The 19,223-nt window shown below is 52.2% G+C and overlaps 6 protein-coding genes across 6 annotated transcripts; 3 read left to right on the top strand and 3 right to left on the bottom strand.

Annotated features, from left to right (window-relative positions):
* Positions 1 to 871: 871 nt before the first annotated feature.
* Positions 872 to 1,925, top strand: ISA2 ([4Fe-4S] proteins maturation; the record flags this gene model as incomplete). The annotated part of the gene is made up of 2 exons (XM_062950776.1): positions 872 to 1,282; positions 1,343 to 1,925. 2 exons carry the CDS (start codon positions 872 to 874, stop codon positions 1,733 to 1,735), a joined length of 804 nt encoding a protein of 267 aa, XP_062796818.1. The 3' UTR covers positions 1,736 to 1,925.
* RPL7 (60S ribosomal protein L7) lies at positions 1,770 to 4,819 on the bottom strand. The gene is made up of 4 exons (XM_062950775.1): positions 3,602 to 4,819; positions 2,946 to 3,057; positions 2,596 to 2,762; positions 1,770 to 2,533 (listed from the first exon to the last, which is right to left on the bottom strand). The coding sequence occupies exons 1-4, from the start codon at positions 3,610 to 3,612 to the stop codon at positions 2,074 to 2,076; spliced, it is 750 nt and encodes a 249-aa protein (XP_062796817.1). The 5' UTR covers positions 3,613 to 4,819; the 3' UTR covers positions 1,770 to 2,073.
* Positions 3,797 to 4,844, top strand: RPS14B (ribosomal 40S subunit protein S14B). Its single transcript, XM_062950774.1, has 4 exons — positions 3,797 to 4,019; positions 4,084 to 4,138; positions 4,268 to 4,428; positions 4,487 to 4,844. Exons 1-4 carry the CDS (start codon positions 3,935 to 3,937, stop codon positions 4,636 to 4,638), a joined length of 453 nt encoding a protein of 150 aa, XP_062796816.1. The 5' UTR covers positions 3,797 to 3,934; the 3' UTR covers positions 4,639 to 4,844.
* A 303-nt stretch (positions 4,845 to 5,147) lies between these two features.
* Positions 5,148 to 8,461, bottom strand: NIP1 (Translation initiation factor 3 subunit c). The gene is made up of 3 exons (XM_062950773.1): positions 7,721 to 8,461; positions 6,685 to 7,670; positions 5,148 to 6,629 (listed from the first exon to the last, which is right to left on the bottom strand). The coding sequence occupies exons 1-3, from the start codon at positions 8,067 to 8,069 to the stop codon at positions 5,367 to 5,369; spliced, it is 2,598 nt and encodes an 865-aa protein (XP_062796815.1). The 5' UTR covers positions 8,070 to 8,461; the 3' UTR covers positions 5,148 to 5,366.
* A 203-nt stretch (positions 8,462 to 8,664) lies between these two features.
* On the top strand, positions 8,665 to 16,506 carry PRP8 (pre-mRNA-splicing factor 8). Its single transcript, XM_062950772.1, has 2 exons — positions 8,665 to 13,632; positions 13,690 to 16,506. Exons 1-2 carry the CDS (start codon positions 8,996 to 8,998, stop codon positions 16,166 to 16,168), a joined length of 7,116 nt encoding a protein of 2,371 aa, XP_062796814.1. The 5' UTR covers positions 8,665 to 8,995; the 3' UTR covers positions 16,169 to 16,506.
* On the bottom strand, positions 16,402 to 18,362 carry QC764_711500 (uncharacterized protein). Its single transcript, XM_062950771.1, has 2 exons — positions 17,619 to 18,362; positions 16,402 to 17,542 (listed from the first exon to the last, which is right to left on the bottom strand). The coding sequence occupies exons 1-2, from the start codon at positions 18,138 to 18,140 to the stop codon at positions 16,529 to 16,531; spliced, it is 1,536 nt and encodes a 511-aa protein (XP_062796813.1). The 5' UTR covers positions 18,141 to 18,362; the 3' UTR covers positions 16,402 to 16,528.
* Between the last annotated feature and the right edge of the window lie 861 nt (positions 18,363 to 19,223).

Here is a 19,223-nt window from a genome sequence, read left to right as displayed (position 1 = left end):
GGACACCGTCACTCTGTTCTCATGCGGCGGACGTGCTGATGGTGGTAGGTCCATCTTTGCTTTCCCCCCCTACGTCCAGGATATAGCGCACCAAGCTAACAGACCTTTTTTCAGAGGGAGAAACCGATGGTGCTCAGTTGTTTCCTTTCCTTGGGCAGACAAGCTTTGCCTTGGCACCACAAAACGAAAGGAATCAGACTTGTGTCGTGCCTGGAAACGAGAGACTCGAAACCGGACCATGCGCTACTGATGGATCTGAATTGTTCTCGATCTTCGAGTAAACGCAACCCTGAAGGTGTCAAAGGGTGATCCGGATCTATGATTTCGGACCGTCGATAACTTGGTACCGCGGAGGATGGTGATGAACTTTGGCTAGAAATTGGCTTCTTTTTCACTTCTGTTTTAACCCCCCTTTTCTTCGATTCTTGACTATCTGTATTATAGGGTATTATTTTGGGACTGGGAAGGCGTTCTGGATATCGTAGACTTGAAGACTCGGGCATTCTGGATCGTTGTGATTACTGGAATCACTTGACACACATGAGATCAACAAGAGCAACGAGATCCTGCTTCAGTCTTTTCATTGCATTCGGCTTCAAAGGTGGTTGTTGTGTAACTCAGTTGTCGCCGCCGGTTGTAAGCGCTGGTGAATTAAGAGCAAAACCACCCCACCATGATTGGTCAGCGCTTTGCAGCTTCCCGGGTCTCGGCCCTGACATCACCGGAAATTTTGCAAACCTCCTGCCATCGCTTGCAGAACGGCACCGGCATTTCACCGACAGACCAACTCTACCTAACAGCACCTCGTCAACGGCGCTGAGCATCCATCCCCTGAATACAACTGTTCCTAAAGCCGTCTTAAGAGTCAAGAATGCCACCACTGCACTGTGTCAACCCTCCCGCCACCGCGAGTCTCTTTATTCAGCTCAGCATGCGCCGCCGGGCCATCGCGACCTCCCCCTCCATCCTCGATCTTCTCCTCCCTCTGCCAGTGCGGAGCGCCTCTGGGCCAACTCGGGCGCATCACTCTGTGCCTACTGCATGCACTCGCCAAATACCTCACCAATCGGGCCCCAGCCAAATTGCCGCGAGGAGTCCTAGATCATCATGGCGTCCTTGCTCTCCCCGAGGTAATCTCACAAGACGGAGCTTCACAACCACGATGCCGCGGTCTGCCGCCACCACCGCTCCCCCAAGCGGTACCACTCGTGCACTCTTCAACCCCCAAACGGACGATGATGGCCAGGAAATGATGTTGGAGATCACTCCGCGCGCAGCCAAGGTTCGTCCCTGCTATTCAAGTCCGGCTCGTTGAGCTTCCCTCTGACGAGGTATTTTACAGCGTCTTTCCGAGATTATGGCTAAGGACTCTAACCCATACCTCGCCCTTCGTATTCAAGTAGAGTCCGGTGGCTGTCATGGGTTTCAATATCTGATGAAGCTGGTCACTCTTCCTGATTCACTGCATTCCTCCTCGGCAACCGACGGGGCAGCAGAGAGTACATCCGCGATCGGAGAAGATGATACTATCTTTACCTTTGCAGCCGATGGTGAGAGTGCCCCAACTGATTTGACAGCTCCAAAAATCATTCTTGACACTCCTTCTCTTGAGCTTTTAAAGGGGAGTAAGGTGGACTTTACGATGGAACTTATTGGATCGCAGTTTAAAATCGTGGACAATCCTCTCGCTACAAGTAGTTGTGGGTGTGGCACAAGCTTTGACATAAAGATATGATAGCCTCGGGGAGCATTGCGCAATGATAAGCATGTAGGGCTACTTATTCGGGGAAGACCTATGTAATAATAGACATCAATGCCTGGAGGTTGTTCAAATCACTTCATATCAGGGGGCGGAAACACATTGAGCAACAGCTTCATAGAATTGGGCTGCGTCCTGGCCAGTAAGGGGGCAATCTACTTCATCAACTGTGGGAAGAATGGTGTGCAAGAACGACTTCGTGTTGTGGTATTGATTCCCCGGAGCCACCCAACCCGGCTTCCATTTAACGCCATGCACCCATGCCAATTCCCTTGACCAAAGACAAAACCGCAAAACCATCAAAGTCATCCAACTTAATTCATCTGGCGGATGAGAGCGTTGATGTGCTCCTCACGGTTGCCAAGGTCACCACCCTCGATGAAGTGCTTGAACTTGCGGGGACGGAAGCCACCGTTGGGGTTGCTGAGCTTGAAGGGCCAGAGGAAGTTGGCAGCCTGCTTGAAGTTGGGGCCGACGGTGACGATCTCGTGGATGAGATCCTCGATACAGATGATGCCGTACTTGCCAAGGTTCTCCTCGACGATGCTGTTATCGGTGAGGGCAATGCGCTGGCCGTTGACCTTGCCATATCCGCGCTTGTAGATGAGCTCCTTGACGCTCTTGAGGTTGGGGTAACCGTAGGCAACCCACGGCTCGACAACCTTGATCATCTCAGCGGTGGCCTTGGTGACACGGACGAAGACACCGTTGTTGATCTGGAGGAGACGGAGAAGCTGAAGGATCTTGCGGGGCTTGGGGGCAATCTTGTTGATACTATGTGGGCGTGTCAGTAATGACTCAGAGATGACTATAATTTTCACTGTGTGGAAACATACCCCTTGATGCGGACAATGAAGATCAACTTGGCCTCAGCGGGGATGTGGAAGGCACCATCCTGCTTCGCAGCACGCTGAAGGCGAATCTTCTCGCGCTCGGTGTCGCGGTACTCCTTAACGTACTTCTCGGCACGCTTGAAGATGACACCACGCTTCTCCTTGCGGGCCTTTAGAGATGAGTTAGCACAATGTCCACGACGTGTGCCTCCAAAGTACAAATGTCATCATCCATTGGTTCGATCAGACCCGAAAGATGGTTAATTTAGCAACAGCATTGACGTATCTAGTCGCTAGGTTTGTTGTGCATCATATCGCCCCTCCAGACTCATACCAAAGAGATAAAAACTTACAGCCTTGGCCTTCTCGAGCTCGGCAGCGCGCTCAGCGCGGGCCTTCTCCTGCGACTTGCGCTTCTTCAGGAGAGTCTCGGGAACGAGAATGTCGTTCTGGGTGGGGACGGAACTAAAGTCAACAGATCAGTACGAGTCCGGACATACACGAGGTATGCGGTAGAGCGCCGTTGGAGAACTGCTGCCTCAGTGCGGCATTCTCTCGTGGCTGACTCGATGTTTCATGTCAGTCGATGGGCGAGCTCGAGTGTGAAGTGACCCTTGCAAGCCGTACACAGTGTAGAGAACCCCATCTGTCGACAATCTGAACCGAAGTCCAAATAAGAGTTTGCGAGCACAGGGTTATGGTCCTGACAGGCCTCAATGAGGCTTGCTTGGACCACATCACCAAACGGCAAATGTTTTTAAGGGAGGAGACAAGTCTTCATCCCCAACACCCCATGAGACGTCTCTCAGTCCGCAGGCCACACACCACCAGGCTTGCAAGAAAGAGGGAGAACCATGGGAGGGATCGAGCTGGAGCGATGCCCGGTCTGCGAGGGCAGAGTCGAGAAAAGCGTCCAGTGAGAGGACCACGCCAATCTGCAGAATCTCGTCGAGCGATACACGACGATACCATTCAAGGGCTGAAGGAGAACATCGGGGGTGAGGCATACGTAGCGGCCATTGTTCCGGTTGTCGACGTCGGCGGAGGTTGTCGTGCGTTGCAAAGAAGCAGCGAGAAAGAATTTTCAGCGGTGGTCGCGAGAAAAAGGGTTGGCGAATTGGGAGCTTGGGTGGGGCGGTCGGTACGGAGTTATTTAGGGCTTTCCACTCGCAAATTATTTGTGGCCCCGCACCTCTCTTTTCTGCATTCCCACACCGCCAAACTCCACACGGCGACTCTTCACCGCACCGTTGCCTGCCAAAAATTCCGAATATCTGGGGATTGTCCACTTCGAAACTACAACCGCAAATTCCCAGGTCAAGTTTCCGGATCACCAGTCAAAATGCCCCCCAAGAAGGTCGCCCGTCCTGCCCAGGAGAACATCTCCCTCGGCCCCCAGGTTCGCGAGGGTGAACTTGTCTTTGGTGGTACGTTTTTCCTCATCAGGATGGTTCGGTTGGGAGCTCGTCATCGCTAACAGTTCCGGCTTAGTTGCGAGAATCTTCGCCTCGTTCAACGACACCTTCGTCCACGTCACCGATTTGAGGTTTGTAGGCTCCTGAATATGGAATATATGGCAACATTGGGCGACAAGAGAAGGACTCGACGCCTGGTGTTCGTGGGAAAGCAAGACATGAAAGGTTGAGGTTCAGAGGCTAACTTTGGGTGATTCCAGTGGCCGCGAAACCATCTGCCGTGTTACCGGTGGTATGAAGGTCAAGGCCGATCGTGATGAGTCCTCTCCCTACGCTGCCATGTTGGCTGCTCAGGACGTTGCGGCCCGCTGCAAGGAGCTCGGCATCACTGCCCTCCACATCAAGATCCGTGCCACTGGTGGTATGTAACCCGCAAATGCACCCAATTGTCGAATCAATCGCTGATCAATTTTGAATAGGTAACGGTACCAAGACTCCCGGCCCCGGTGCCCAGTCCGCTCTCCGTGCCCTTGCCCGCTCCGGCATGAAGATCGGCCGCATTGAGGACGTTACCCCCACTCCCTCCGACTCTACTCGCCGCAAGGGTGGTCGCCGTGGTCGCCGTCTCTAAGTTATTGGGACAGCGGTGGTTGCATTTTTCGGACTGGACTTGGTTCATATCTGGGTTTCACTGTGGCGTTGACAACTACGAGGGGAACGGCGTGGGATTGCCTGGTCTCCATATTCTTGCGTTTGTCACATGTTGCCTTTGGCACGACTGCAGTTGATGAAAGAAAGAATCAAAAGAAGGTGCTACTGAAGTAGCCACCCAAAAAGCCCGTGTCATTTTGATTGTGACATTCTGTTTGCCTTGCTGATTTCTCCAAGCCTCTACCCCTATTCATCATTTTCTGTGCCCTCGGTGCTTTGAATAGACCCCGTGTACCTTTACGGTAGTAGTTGGTAATATGCTCTTTTGAGGGAGGAGAGAGCAGCGTGCCCTTTATACCCTCGCAAAACTACACTAAGGTCATGAATCTGTATCTGATTACTTGGTAAATTCCAGACAAGGCATCAGCCAATTACTCAACTTCCTATTGCTTTGCCGTCCTCGACATCGCTTTTGAGGGAGACATCCATGCCAGCAAACATTAAAAAACAATACCACCATACAATTGTAAACAAATCACAAGAAAAGACATTGAATCAAATATTAAAAGCCCCACGATTCTTGACTGTCTGCCTATGATCTAAACGTGGTGCAACACCTAAACGCACCCCGAGACCATTTTTGATACGTAACATGCCAAGCCCAATGCAATAGCGCAACGAAAACCATGTATACCCATCGTGACAACCTTAACCGCGGACCGCAGCACCCAGAGCACCACCCGTAAACTGGGTGCCACCAGCCTGTCGCTGAGCGTTTCCTCCAGTCCGCGCCCCGCCTCTGCCACCCCGTTGGCCACCGCCCCGCTGACCACCTCGTTGACCATCCTTCCTGCTGAAGGCATTGGCCGATCCTTGTGTCCGCTGCTCCAGTGTGCGCTCGTTGGTCTCGATGAGCGAGCTCGCCTTGTCTGAGAGAGCCAGGGCCAAGCTCTGCAGACGGCTGAGCTCCACGCCCTTGCGGAAGATGACGGTCTCGGTGACCTGATCGAGGGCAGCCGCGAGCTCCTCGTGGCTGATCATCTTGCTGACAACGGCAGCCACCTTCCTGGAGTCGAGCTCAAACATGGCGCTCAATGTGGAAATGGCCAGTGTGTCGTAGAAGGGCGCATATGTGAACAGGTAAGTGCGCAGACCCTCCTCCTGAATCTGCTTAGCGAGCATCGTCTTGATGTCCTCGGCGCTTGGCATGAGCTCCCAGATCTTGATGCTGTGGATGAAGTGCGTAGCCTTCTTCCACTCACCAGCCGCGAGGGCCTTGGACGCCTGCATGACGTGGTCGCGGGTGTTCTCAGGAGGGCCGGTAAAGATTTGGCGCTCATGGTACTCGAGCATACGGCGATATGTCTTGCTGATGACGCGCTTCTTGATATCGGGAGACGAACCAGTCTGAGCCAACAGCGGGATCTCAAGAAGCATGCTGCAGGTCAAGTACACACACTCCAAGAGCTCAAGGTTGATGTGCATGTGGAAGGGTAGCTGCCGTTGTTTCTCAAGGCGCTCTTGCTCGGGAGAAACTTGGTTGAAGCGCTGAATCATGACACCCTGGGCAAGAAGCTCCTTTTGGCGCCCGCTGCCGCAAATCTCTTGGAGAGTGTTTTGGGCGTCATACACGAGACCCTTGCGGAAGGCGCAGAGACCAACTTGAACAAGGGTACGGTTGTAGAGAATTTGGGTGGCAATGTCGAAGTTGGAAATGCTCTCCTGCAAGTGAGATGTGAGCATCATGTCACGGGCCTTGTAGTACTCATCGTGCAACGCCAAGAAGTAGACCTGGCAGAGCATGGCGCGGGCACGGATAATGCCTTCGCTGTGCTCGAAAAGGTAGTTGCAAAGGACGTTGACGAGTTGGCTGGCATCCTCCGACTTATTACGGGGCGTGATGGCGGAGTCGACGCCCGCAGAGACCTGCTTCCAGGCGCTCTCTTCTAAGATTTTGATGACTTGAGCTGGCTATTTTTCGTTAGCAAATAGGCATTACACTGGACGGGGCAAGAAAGGTCCATACCTTGAAGTACACATGATCCAGGCGTCTTTGCATGATTCTGTTCAGACTCTCCTGGGGAACTTCGAGCGAGGCGTCTTTGCGGATGGTCTCGTAGTACAGGAGACCTTGCAGAACAATGTTGTACAGAGAACCCTCGTCGGTCAACCGCTCAATGTATTCAGACGTGTGAGGGTCGATGGCCTGAAGGGAGCGGGTGAGCTCATCATCAAGACGCTCGATATACGACACGATGCTGCCGGGGATCTTGATATAGCTCTCACCAGCGGCAAGGGTTGGTTGCTTGTCATCATCATCCCACTCCTCAGCATTCTCAATCACAACGTGATCCTTCTCGGTCTCGAGAATCTTGAGCAAGGCAAACAGCTCCTTCTCAGCCGCCTTCCAGTGCTCAAGGGGCATCACATTTCCGGCACCAGCGCCGAGATCATACCGGGCAGATACAAGAGCCTGGAGAACTCTGATCTTGAGGTAGGGGGTGTTGGCCACCTTGCTGAGCTCCTCCATGATCTTGATTTGCTCGATACGATCGGTGTTCTTCCTGCCTCTTGACTCTAGAATGGCGCGGAGATGCTTGAGGATGCTCTCTGGAGAGAAGGGCATGGCCTTTCCACGCTTGTCGACCCGGGCAAAGCCCTTGTCTTCATCCTCATCAGCCGCCTCGGGAATATAAGTTTCCTTCACACGCAGCTTGTCGGCGGATGGTTTGGGTGGGGGGGCGACCTCGTCATCGGATTCCATGAAGGCATCGCTGTCTTTTCGGAAAGCATCGATCTGGCTCTGGTAATCCTTGTTGTTCTTCTTGACGCGTTGCTTCACGGCGTTGAGACCACGGGCGTTGGTGGCGTTCATCTTCTTGGGTGTGACCTTCTGCTTGGCAAGGGTCTCATTCATAAACTCCTCCAACTCCGCAATGCACTTGATGTAGCTCTTCGGCGCCTTGCCGCCATCCTGGAGCTTGACGACTTGACGGTTGAGCTTGTCGAATTCTGGCTACATGTTAGCAGACGAGCGACAAGATGGGCAAGCAACCACAAACCATTCGCAATAGAGCCCCAGTCATTGATCTTCTGGCCGTTCTGAATAAGGGAGATGGTCGCCTCGAGTTCGTCATGTCTCTTGTCCTTGGCGCTCTTGACCTTTGTTGTCCCCTCCTCCTCGCTCTCTTCGCTGTCGGATGATGCTTGGTCAAGCAAGAAGCGAGACAGACCCTTCTTGGCAGGACCGGCCTCATCGTCGCTGGAGGACTCCTCATCCTCCTCCTCCTCCTCAGAAGACTCCTCCTGCTCCTCCTGCTCCTCCTCGTCCTCGGAAGTGGAGTACAGCTCCTCCTCCTCAGAGCTGCTCTCGCTCGAGCTGTCGTCACCGCCGCGGAAGAAGCGAGACATGGTTGCGGTTAGTCGTCAAAAATTTTATCCTTCGGGGGTGGTGAGATCGGAGATCAAGAATAACTTTGCGCAAGGGCGATCGTGGGTTGCCGGCGATGCACAGCAAAAGTCTGACGGGTTGGAGGGGTTCGATAATTAATTTTCGGTGAATGGTGATTTTCTGGTGGGGCGAATTTGGGGCTAGCGAATGCTGTTTCGCCTGGAGCGGAGCGCTGTGACAGACTCGAAACTAATGGAGCTGCTCTTCGGGCCTCGTCCCTACTTTTTATGACTGGCACCTGCAGCAGTTCTAAACGCCAATACCTGGGGATTGGCACTCGTGAGATTTTTGCGCAAGTCGGCCGGAATCGTGCAAGCCGTAGAAGTGAAAGAGCTCTCCAAATATTGTTCTTGTGGGGCTCCCTGGCCTGTGAGTCAAGCCCGCCACTGAGACAGGTCAGCTGACCCCGCACGTGCATCCATCGCAGACATACCTGTACGGTCTGCATTTATCGGGGCAACGGTGGCTTCAATCGGGGCAACGGTGGCTTCAAACGGGGGGCTTGGCACAGACGGGACGGCTGACAGGGACCCGGGCGCGCTAGCAGCAGTTTCGCGCGCTGCTCTCGCCATCGCGAAGAGCTGTTCCAGTTCGAGATTTTCTAAACCAAGGCGACAGCCAATTTCTGGCTTCACCCACAAAACAACCAACCTCACATCACGCCACTAATCGCCGTGAGCCGCTGAGGGATTGTCGCTTTCTCTCTCCTGCCCGGAAATGCGGACGTCATAATAAGAGACACACCCACACTCCATCTCCTTTAGCAGCGGACAATCTTCGACCATTGCGATAGACAAAGTTACTGACGGCCACGAACGCCAACAAGGCGACCTTCATCCTTCCCTCTCAACCTCCATCCGAGAATCCCTTCTGAGGCCGTATAGAGATGTCTTTCCCTCCTCCTCCCCCCGGATGGGGTCCTCCGCCTCCACCCCCTCCGCCGCCGCCCCCCGGACCGCCGTCCTCACTTCCTCCGCCGCCTGCTATTCCGGCACCACCCCCCCCCGGATACCAGCCTCCCACGAACCCTCAGATTGCCAAGTTTGCCCAAAAGAAGAAGGAATGGCTTCGGGACCAGCGCAATCGGTTTGGCGAGAAGCGGAAGGGTGGCTTCGTGGAGACGCAAAAGGCCGATATGCCGCCGGAACACCTGCGTAAGATTGTGAAGGATATCGGCGATGTCTCGCAGAAGAAGTACACCAATGACAAGCGAAGCTATCTTGGTGCGCTGAAATTCATGCCTCATGCAGTTTTGAAGTTGCTCGAGAACATGCCGATGCCTTGGGAATCAGCGAGGGAGGTCAAGGTGCTCTACCATGTCAATGGTTGCCTGACGCTCGTCAATGAGATTCCACGCGTCATCGAACCCGTATTTTTTGCACAGTGGGCTACTATGTGGACGACCATGCGCAAGGAGAAGAGCGATCGAAGACTGTTCAAACGGATGCGGTTCCCTCCGTTTGACGACGAAGAGCCACCCCTTTCTTGGTCCGAGAACATCGAGGATGTCGAACCGCTGGAGCCGATCCAGATGGAGCTCGACGAAGACGAAGAGGCTGCTGTGTACGAATGGTTTTATGACCATCAACCTCTCCTGGACACGACACATGTCAATGGCCCAAGCTACAAGACATGGAACCTCACACTGCCACAAATGGCGAGCTTATATCGGCTCAGTCGTCCTTTGGTATCTGAGGTTGTTGATCAGAATTACTTTTATCTCTTCGAGCTCAAGAGCTTTCTCACGGCCAAAGCCTTGAATGTTGCGCTGCCTGGCGGTCCTCGCTTTGAGCCACTTTACAAAGATATCGACCCCAATGACGAGGATTTCGGCGAGTTCAACGCCATGGACCGCATCATTTTCAGAAACCCCATCCGAACTGAATGTCGAGTGTCCTATCCCTATCTTTACAATGCTCTCCCGCGCAGCGTCCACCTTTCCTGGCATTCGCATCCTCAGGTAGTGTACACCCGAACAGAGGACCACAATCTCCCTGCATTCTACTTCGACACCAGCATCAACCCCATCTCATCTCGGGCCGTGGCGCCGAAGAACCTCACCATCAGTCATGAAGACGAACTTTTTGGCCAGGGCAGCAACGAGGAGCCAGAAGAGGAGGAGTTCGAGCTTCCCGTGGGTGTTGAACCGTTCATGGCCGACGAGGAGCTTTATACAGACGACACGGCATCTGCGATAGAACTGTGGTGGGCACCGTTTCCATTTGACCGTCGCTCTGGGCGTATGGTCCGGGCTCAAGATGTTCCTCTGATCAAGCACTGGTACCTCGAACACTGTCCACCAAAGCAGCCTGTGAAGGTCCGCGTCTCATACCAGAAGCTTTTGAAGACGTACGTCCTCAACGAGCTTCACAAGAAGAAGCCCAAGTCGTTGCAAAAGCAAAGTTTGCTCAGGTCCTTGAAGCAGACCAAGTTCTTCCAGCAGACAACCATCGACTGGGTAGAGGCAGGTCTTCAAGTCTGTCGCCAAGGTTTCAATATGCTCAACTTGTTGATTCATCGCAAGAACCTTACCTATCTCCATCTTGATTACAATTTCAACCTGAAGCCCGTCAAGACTCTCACCACCAAGGAGCGCAAAAAGTCGAGATTTGGAAACGCCTTTCATCTAATGCGAGAGATCTTGCGGCTCACCAAGCTCATTGTCGATGCCCAAGTGCAATACCGGCTGGGTAACATTGACGCATTTCAGCTCGCCGATGGTATCCTCTATGCGTTCAACCATGTGGGACAGCTGACGGGAATGTATCGATACAAGTACAAGCTCATGCACCAGATTCGCTCTTGCAAGGATTTGAAGCACTTGATTTACTACCGGTTTAACGCGGGCCCTGTTGGCAAAGGCCCTGGCTGCGGTTTCTGGGCTCCTGCCTGGAGAGTCTGGCTGTTTTTCATGCGCGGTATTATCCCCTTGCTGGAGCGCTGGCTTGGAAATTTGCTGTCTCGTCAGTTTGAAGGCCGCCACAGCAAAGGCGTTGCCAAGACCGTCACGAAGCAGCGTGTCGAGTCACATTTCGATCTCGAGCTTCGGGCTTCGGTCATGGCGGACCTGATGGATATGATGCCCGAGGGTATCAAACAAAACAAGGTCAACACCGTGTTGCAGCATCTCTCTGAGGCCTGGAGGTGCTGGAAGAGCAATATTCCGTGGAAGGTCCCAGGACTGCCTGCTGCTATTGAGAACATCATCCTCAGATATGTCAAGTCCAAGGCTGATTGGTGGGTCTCGGTTGCTCACTACAACAGAGAGCGCATCAGAAGGGGTGCCACCGTGGACAAGACCGTCGCCAAGAAGAACGTCGGCCGCCTTACCCGTCTCTGGCTCAAGGCTGAGCAGGAAAGGCAACACAACCATATGAAAGATGGACCGTATGTATCCTCCGAGGAGGCCGTGGCCATCTATACGACCACTGTGCATTGGCTCGAGTCCCGCAAGTTCTCCCCTATTCCTTTCCCGAGTGTTTCCTACAAGCATGATACCAAGATCCTCATCTTGGCCCTCGAGCGTCTCCGCGAAGCCTACTCCACCAAGGGGAGACTTAACCAGAGCCAAAGAGAAGAGCTGGCCCTTATTGAACAGGCATACGACAGCCCGGGAACTACTCTCGAGCGGATCAAGCGCTTCCTCTTGACGCAGCGGGCCTTCAAGGAGGTGGGCATTGATATGAACGACAATTATAGCACCATCAACCCTGTGTACGACATTGAGCCCATTGAGAAGATCAGCGATGCCTACCTGGATCAGTATCTCTGGTATCAAGCCGACCAGCGTCACCTCTTTCCTGCTTGGATCAAGCCGTCGGACTCTGAGGTCCCTCCTCTCCTCGTGTACAAGTGGGCTCAAGGTATCAACAATCTCGACCAAGTCTGGGAAACCGCAAATGGGGAGTGCAACGTCATGATCGAGACCTCCTTGTCCAAGGTGTACGAGAAGATCGAGCTCACGTTGCTCAATTCGCTACTTCGCCTCATCATGGACCACAATTTGGCCGACTACATTACAGCCAAGAACAACGTCACACTGACGTACAAAGACATGAGCCATGTCAATAGTTACGGCATGATTCGTGGCCTTCAGTTTTCGGCGTTTGTTTTCCAGTATTATGGGCTGATTCTCGACCTTCTACTCCTGGGGCCTCAGCGCGCTAGCGACATTGCCGGCCCGCCTCAAAGCCCCAACGATTTTCTCCAGTTCCAGGATCGCGACACGGAGACGAGACACCCCATTAGACTGTACACCAGATACATTGACAAAATTTGGGTCTTTCTCCGCTTCACGGCTGACGAATCGCGCGACCTCATCCAGCGGTTTCTTACCGAACAACCGGATCCAAATTTTGAGAATGTCATCGGGTACAAGAGCAAGAAATGCTGGCCGAGAGATTCTCGCATGCGCTTGATGAGACACGATGTCAACCTCGGCAGGGCTGTCTTTTGGGATCTGAAGAATCGACTACCAAGATCCGTCACGACCATCGAGTGGGAAGACACATTTGCAAGTGTCTACAGCAAGGACAACCCAAACCTCCTGTTCTCAATGTGCGGCTTCGAGGTGCGCATTTTGCCCAAGATTCGCAACCAGAATGACGAGTTTCCCGTCAAGGACAGCGTTTGGTCACTGGTGAACAACGCCACCAAGGAGCGCACCGCCCACGCCTTTTTGCAGGTTACCGAGGAGGACATTCAGAAGTTCAACAACCGCATTCGCCAAATCCTCATGTCCTCGGGCTCAACCACGTTCACCAAGATTGCCAACAAGTGGAACACTGCCTTGATCGCTCTCTTCACGTACTACCGCGAGGCTGCTGTTTCGACTGTCAATCTACTTGACACAATTGTCAAGTGTGAGACTAAGATCCAAACCCGAGTCAAGATTGGCCTCAACTCAAAGATGCCGTCGCGGTTCCCGCCTGCTGTATTTTATACCCCCAAAGAGCTTGGTGGTCTAGGTATGATCTCTGGGTCTCACATCTTGATCCCAACGAGCGATAAGCGATGGTCCAAGCAGACCGATGTCGGGGTCACTCATTACCGTGCCGGCATGTCTCATGACGAGGAAACCCTTATTCCCAACATCTTCCGCTACATCATTCCCTGGGAGGCCGAGTTCATCGATTCCCAACGCGTCTGGACGGAATATTCGCAGAAGAGGCTCGAGGCCAACCAGCAAAACAGGAGGCTGACCTTGGAGGATCTAGAAGACAGCTGGGATCGGGGTCTGCCGCGCATCAACACGCTGTTCCAAAAGGACCGCAGCACGCTGAGCTTCGACAAGGGGTTCCGCACCCGGGCAGAGTTCAAGATTTATCAGTTGATGAAGAGCAATCCGTTCTGGTGGACCAGTCAGCGACACGACGGCAAACTATGGAACCTCAATGCCTATCGCACCGATGTCATTCAGGCACTGGGAGGTGTTGAGACGATTCTCGAGCATACTCTTTTCAAGGCAACAGGCTTCCCTTCTTGGGAGGGTCTATTCTGGGAGCGGGCCTCCGGTTTTGAAGAGTGCGTAAACCCCCTCTAACCCACACCTCAGCATGCAGTGTACTAACTATTTCCCAGATCAATGAAGTTCAAGAAGCTCACAAACGCCCAGCGGTCCGGTCTCAATCAAATCCCCAACCGTCGGTTTACTCTTTGGTGGAGCCCAACCATCAACAGAGCAAATGTTTACGTTGGTTTCCAGGTCCAACTGGATTTGACTGGTATTTTCCTTCACGGCAAGATCCCGACCCTCAAGATCTCTTTGATCCAGATCTTCCGCGCCCATCTGTGGCAGAAAATACACGAGTCGGTTGTCATGGATCTCTGCCAGGTCTTTGATCAGGAACTGGAAGCTCTGAGCATTGAATCTGTTCAGAAAGAGACGATCCACCCGCGTAAATCCTACAAGATGAACAGTTCCTGCGCAGACATCCAGCTGTTTGCCAGCCACAAGTGGAATGTTACGCGACCGTCCCTCCTTTTCGACAACAAAGATGTCATCGAGGCAACCACGACAAACAAGTTCTGGATTGACGTTCAGCTGCGCTACGGCGACTACGACTCCCATGATATTGAAAGATATGTCAGGGCCAAGTATCTGGATTACACCACCGATAGCATGAGCTTGTACCCATCGCCTACCGGCCTCATGATTGGTATCGACCTTGCCTACAACCTCTATTCTGCTTACGGCCAGTACTTCCCAGGCCTGAAAACGCTGGTTCAGCAAGCCATGTCCAAGATCATGAAGGCCAATCCTGCTCTTTATGTGTTGCGTGAGCGTATCCGCAAAGGTCTTCAGCTGTATGCCTCCGAGAGCAACCAAGAGTTCCTCAACTCGCAAAATTACTCCGAGCTTTTCAGCAATCAGACTCAGCTCTTCATTGACGACACAAATGTGTACCGTGTGACGATCCACAAGACCTTCGAGGGCAACCTGACCACGAAGCCCATCAACGGTGCCATCTTTATCTTCAACCCTCGGACTGGGCAGCTGTTCCTGAAGATTATCCACACCAGCGTCTGGGCAGGGCAGAAGCGCTTGGGCCAGTTGGCGAAATGGAAAACGGCTGAAGAAGTGGCAGCATTGATCAGATCCCTTCCAGTAGAAGAGCAGCCCAAGCAGCTCATCGTCACGCGGAAGGGTCTTTTGGATCCTCTGGAGGTCAATCTCCTGGACTTTCCCAATATCTCGATTCGCGCTTCTGAGCTCCAGCTTCCCTTCCAGGCTGCCATGAAGGTGGAGAAGCTTGGCGACATGATTTTGCGTGCCACCGAGCCTCAAATGGTTCTTTTCAACCTCTACGATGAGTGGCTCAAGAGCATTTCTTCATACACAGCATTCTCTCGTCTTATTCTCATTCTCCGTGCCCTGCACGTCAACCAGGATAAGACGAAGTTGATATTGCGTCCCGACAAGACTGTCATCACTCAGGATCATCATATCTGGCCCTCCCTCTCGGATGAGGACTGGATCAAGATCGAAACGCAGCTTCGTGATCTGATCCTGAATGACTACGGGAAGAAGAATAATGTCAATGTCTCCAGTTTGACAAGTAGCGAAGTACGCGACATCATCTTGGGTATGGAAATTTCGGCCCCCTCTCTCCAGAGACAACAAGCTGCCGAGATTGAAAAGCAGCAACAGGAGCAGCAGCAGCTTACTGCTGTCACAACCAAGACTCAAAATGTGCATGGAGAGGAGATTATCGTCACGACAACATCGCAGTTTGAACAGCAGACATTTGCGTCCAAGACCGAGTGGCGCACGAGGGCTATCGCCACGTCGAATTTGCGGACAAGGGCGAACAATATGTACGTGTCACCACTGGACAATGATGTGGATGACATCACATATGTGATGCCCAAAAATATCCTCAAGAAGTTTATCCAGATTGCCGATCTTCGAGTGCAGGTCGCGGGCTATTTGTATGGAGCTTCGCCTGCCGACAATGATCAAGTCAAGGAGGTTCGCTGTATCGTCATGGTGCCCCAGATTGGTGGTTTGCGCAATGTTCAGCTGCCTCAGCATCTCCCTCAACATGACATGCTCAAAGGAATGGAGCCTCTCGGCGTTATTCACACGACATCTGGTAATGAGCTTCCTTATATGTCGGCCATGGATGTTACCGATCATGCCCGATTGCTTGATGCCCACCCATCGTGGAGCAAGGAGAGCACCCTAACTGTGGCAGTGTCCTTTACACCGGGCAGTGTCTCACTGTCAGCCTGGGCGCTCACGCCGCAGGGCTACAAGTGGGGTGTAGAGAATAAGGATGTCGGCAGCGACCAGCCCCAGGGGTTTACCACAGCCATGGGCGAGAAGAGGCAGTTACTGTTGAGTGAAAAGTTCAGGGGCTTCTTTCTAGTGCCTGAATCAGGGAGGTGGAATTACAGCTTCATGGGTAGTGCCTTCGGCGGCCTGGAGAAGAAACCGGTCCATGTTAAGCTGGATACACCTGCGCCGTTTTACAGCGATCAACACCGTCCGATCCACTTCTCCAGTTTCAACGAGTTGGAAGATATCTGGGTGGACAGACAGGATAACTTTGCATAGGCTGATCAAATGTCGAGGAGGATATATCAGAGCAAGCGGGTAGTAAGGGAAAAAACATGGTAATTTGTACTGCACATAGGGGGTGTTTCTTCAAGGCGTTTCGTACTTTCGGGTTTGGGGTTTTTCATGTTTAATAATTAAGTGGGCAAACCTTGGGTGGTTATCAGTCCGTAAAAAAAGTCATGCAAGAAGGATGGTGGCTCACTGGGAGGATGGAAATAATGATATGTTTATGAACAAAGCCCTAGGTTTCTCGCCATTATGTCCTGATCCTCTGCCAAAAGGGACAAGAAACATGAAGCATATTGATGTAAGATCATCTTGATCCTCACCAACGAATAGCTGGATCCGAGCCTGATCTCAAAGGGTTAATTTCAGGCCCGGTTTGACAACAGTGATTATCTTTTTCTCAGTGAATGCCTCGACTCCAGCCATTCCACCAAAGCGTCCATATCCACTGCCACCCCCTGTCCCTCCCTGTGGCAGCGTGGATTCCACATATAAGCTCGGCCCGTTGATGTGACATGCCCCTAACCTGAGCCGCTTGGAGATGTCCAAAGCCCTCATTGTATCTTTTGAGAAGACACTCCCACATAAAGAAAAGTCGCTGTCATTTGCTGAGGCCACCGCCTCGTCGTCCGTTTCGAACTCAGACAGTAACATGACAGGCCCAAATGTCTCGACGTGTGCAATATTCATATTTGTGCTGACATGTTCAAGAATATGAGGTCGGATAATGGTACCTCTCGGGCCAGTGACTTGGAGGTCACCAGCAAGCAGTTTCGCACCACCGTCTACCGCACTCTTGACCAAGCTCATCACTCGTTTTGCATGAGCCGACGTGAACAATCCAGATATCGAAACTGCCGGGTCCTCCAAGTGATTGCCGGTCTTGATGGTTTCCACCTTCTTCAGCAGTTTCTCTTTGAACTCCCTGCTGATTGACTTGTGCAATATCACTCGCTCGGTCGACATGCACACCTGTCCACTAAAAGCCAAGGCCCCAAACACCACCGCCTCGACCGCATCGTCAATGCTGGCATCCTCAAAGACAATAACAGGGGCCTTGCCGCCGAGTTCCAAGACACATTGTTTTAGGCAGGTGGCCGCCCAGCCAGCGATGATCCTCCCCACTCTGTCGCTTCCCGTGAAGTTGATTCGAAGAACCTTGGGGTGCTTGACCGCCAATTCGGTCACCTCAGGCGTCCGTTCCGCGCTTGTGGGCAAAACGTTGACGCATCCTGGTGGTAGGCCCGCGGCAGTCAACGCCCGTATGGCCAAATCCTGACTTTTTGGGCTGAACTCGGATGGTTTGAGGACTACCGTATTGCCGCAGAGCAATGGGACGGCAATTGCTCTTGCGGTGAGGTTGATCTGTACAGAGATAATTAGCTCTCTGGGTCATGAAAATAAAACGACAAAGAGACGAAGAAAAGAGGAGTCAACCAACCGGAGCATTCCATGGTGAAATCGCAAACACCACGCCCACCGGCTGCCTTTCCACCCAAATTGTCGTTCCGGGCCTGTCAGCTGGGACTATCTCTCCTCTGATCTGAGTGGCCAGGCTCGCGGTTTCGCGAAAAAGGCCCGCGGTGGCAAAGACGTTGATTTTGACCCAATGCATAGTGGCAGACACCTCCTGGGACATGAACTCTGGAGCGTCCCCTATGATGTACGATTCCATAATGTCGGCCGCCTTGAGGAAGATGCGTCTCCTTGCTGAAGGCCCTGTCTGTGACCACGTCTGGTAGGCCGAGTGTGCATTCTCGATGGCGGTTTCGTAATCAGCCTTCGAAGCAGAAGCACAGTTGTAGAGGACGCTGCCCGTTATTGGGTTTCTGACTGGGAAAGTTTCATTGTCTGAGCTGGGGATGTATTTGCCGTTGATGAAAAGAAACTGAGGCTGGGAAAGAGTACTAGTTCTCTCAGAGACTCCCCCATTATTCGATGTAGTTGGGCTGTGAGGTGCCATTTCTTGGTATTTTGGAACTGAAATGTGGATGTCGTTCAGATTCACCGTTCATGGTGAGAGAAAGCCACCTCAAGAGAAGAGCGCGCATGATTTTTATTACCCTCGAGCAAGATACTCCGCATTATGCGGATATACTCCAACAAAATAAACCCCTAAACTCGGAATTGGCACCCGAAAGGGTACCGTGAAGTGCGGAGAAGCCGGCACTTGCGGGGCTGTGATGATGGCAGTCGGACATTAATATATCAACGACAAGAGTTGGATAAAATTGTGCCGAGAATCAAATATTTCTCAGTGATAGCAAAATTCTAGGTTGAGCTATGTTTCGCTCTGCGAACATATCTAGGTACGTAGTATCTGCTGCGGTATGATTCTTGGCACAGATAACCTTGACAAACTACAACGGTAGAGACACAAGTCACTGTTGTATATGGACATCATTGCGCTGGACTTAGCGCAATATAATTTTGCAGTGAGGTATTTTTATCCACCTGACAACACAGTATGCACACCCAACTCGAGACGTATAAGCCATACACACGGCTCAGGTGCATATCAAACTGAGTTTAACAGGGGCCCAACAAGTATACAAAGGTATACATACGCTTCGCGCGATATGTGAGGTCCTTGAAAATAGGTAGTCAGTGAATCCTCGATATAACGGGAGGCAACCTGAAATGTTCGAGAGGCGTTGACGCATAGTTGAGTAAATAGTGTGCGTTTTCTTGACAACTCAAACCTTGCTGAGAAAGAAAAACAGAAAGTGCCCTAGGCCGGGAACGCGCCTTCATAAACAATCATCCTCAAGTACCTGGTGTCTCCTTTTTCAAGACCATTTGATCTCTGGCTCTCCTTGAAGTGTATTTCCATTATCGCAATCTTGTGTGTAGGGTATGCCTTAAATGGGCCAGAAGCCTAAAATAGGATCATGAGTCGCAGTCAAGGTTACGAGTTGTGCACAAGCAGATCGTATGATTGCATAGAGTCGGTTGAGCTTGCCATATTACCTAGGCAGCGGGATAGGGTCTGTGCAGGACAACAATATAATTCTTGATACGAAGTTCACGATGAACAGGAATAAAA

This window comes from Podospora pseudoanserina, assembly GCF_035222485.1.
Source record: "Podospora pseudoanserina strain CBS 124.78 chromosome 7 map unlocalized CBS124.78p_7, whole genome shotgun sequence".
Classification (NCBI taxonomy): Eukaryota; Fungi; Ascomycota; class Sordariomycetes; order Sordariales; family Podosporaceae; genus Podospora; species Podospora pseudoanserina.
This window is presented reverse-complemented; position numbering and strand designations above follow the sequence as displayed.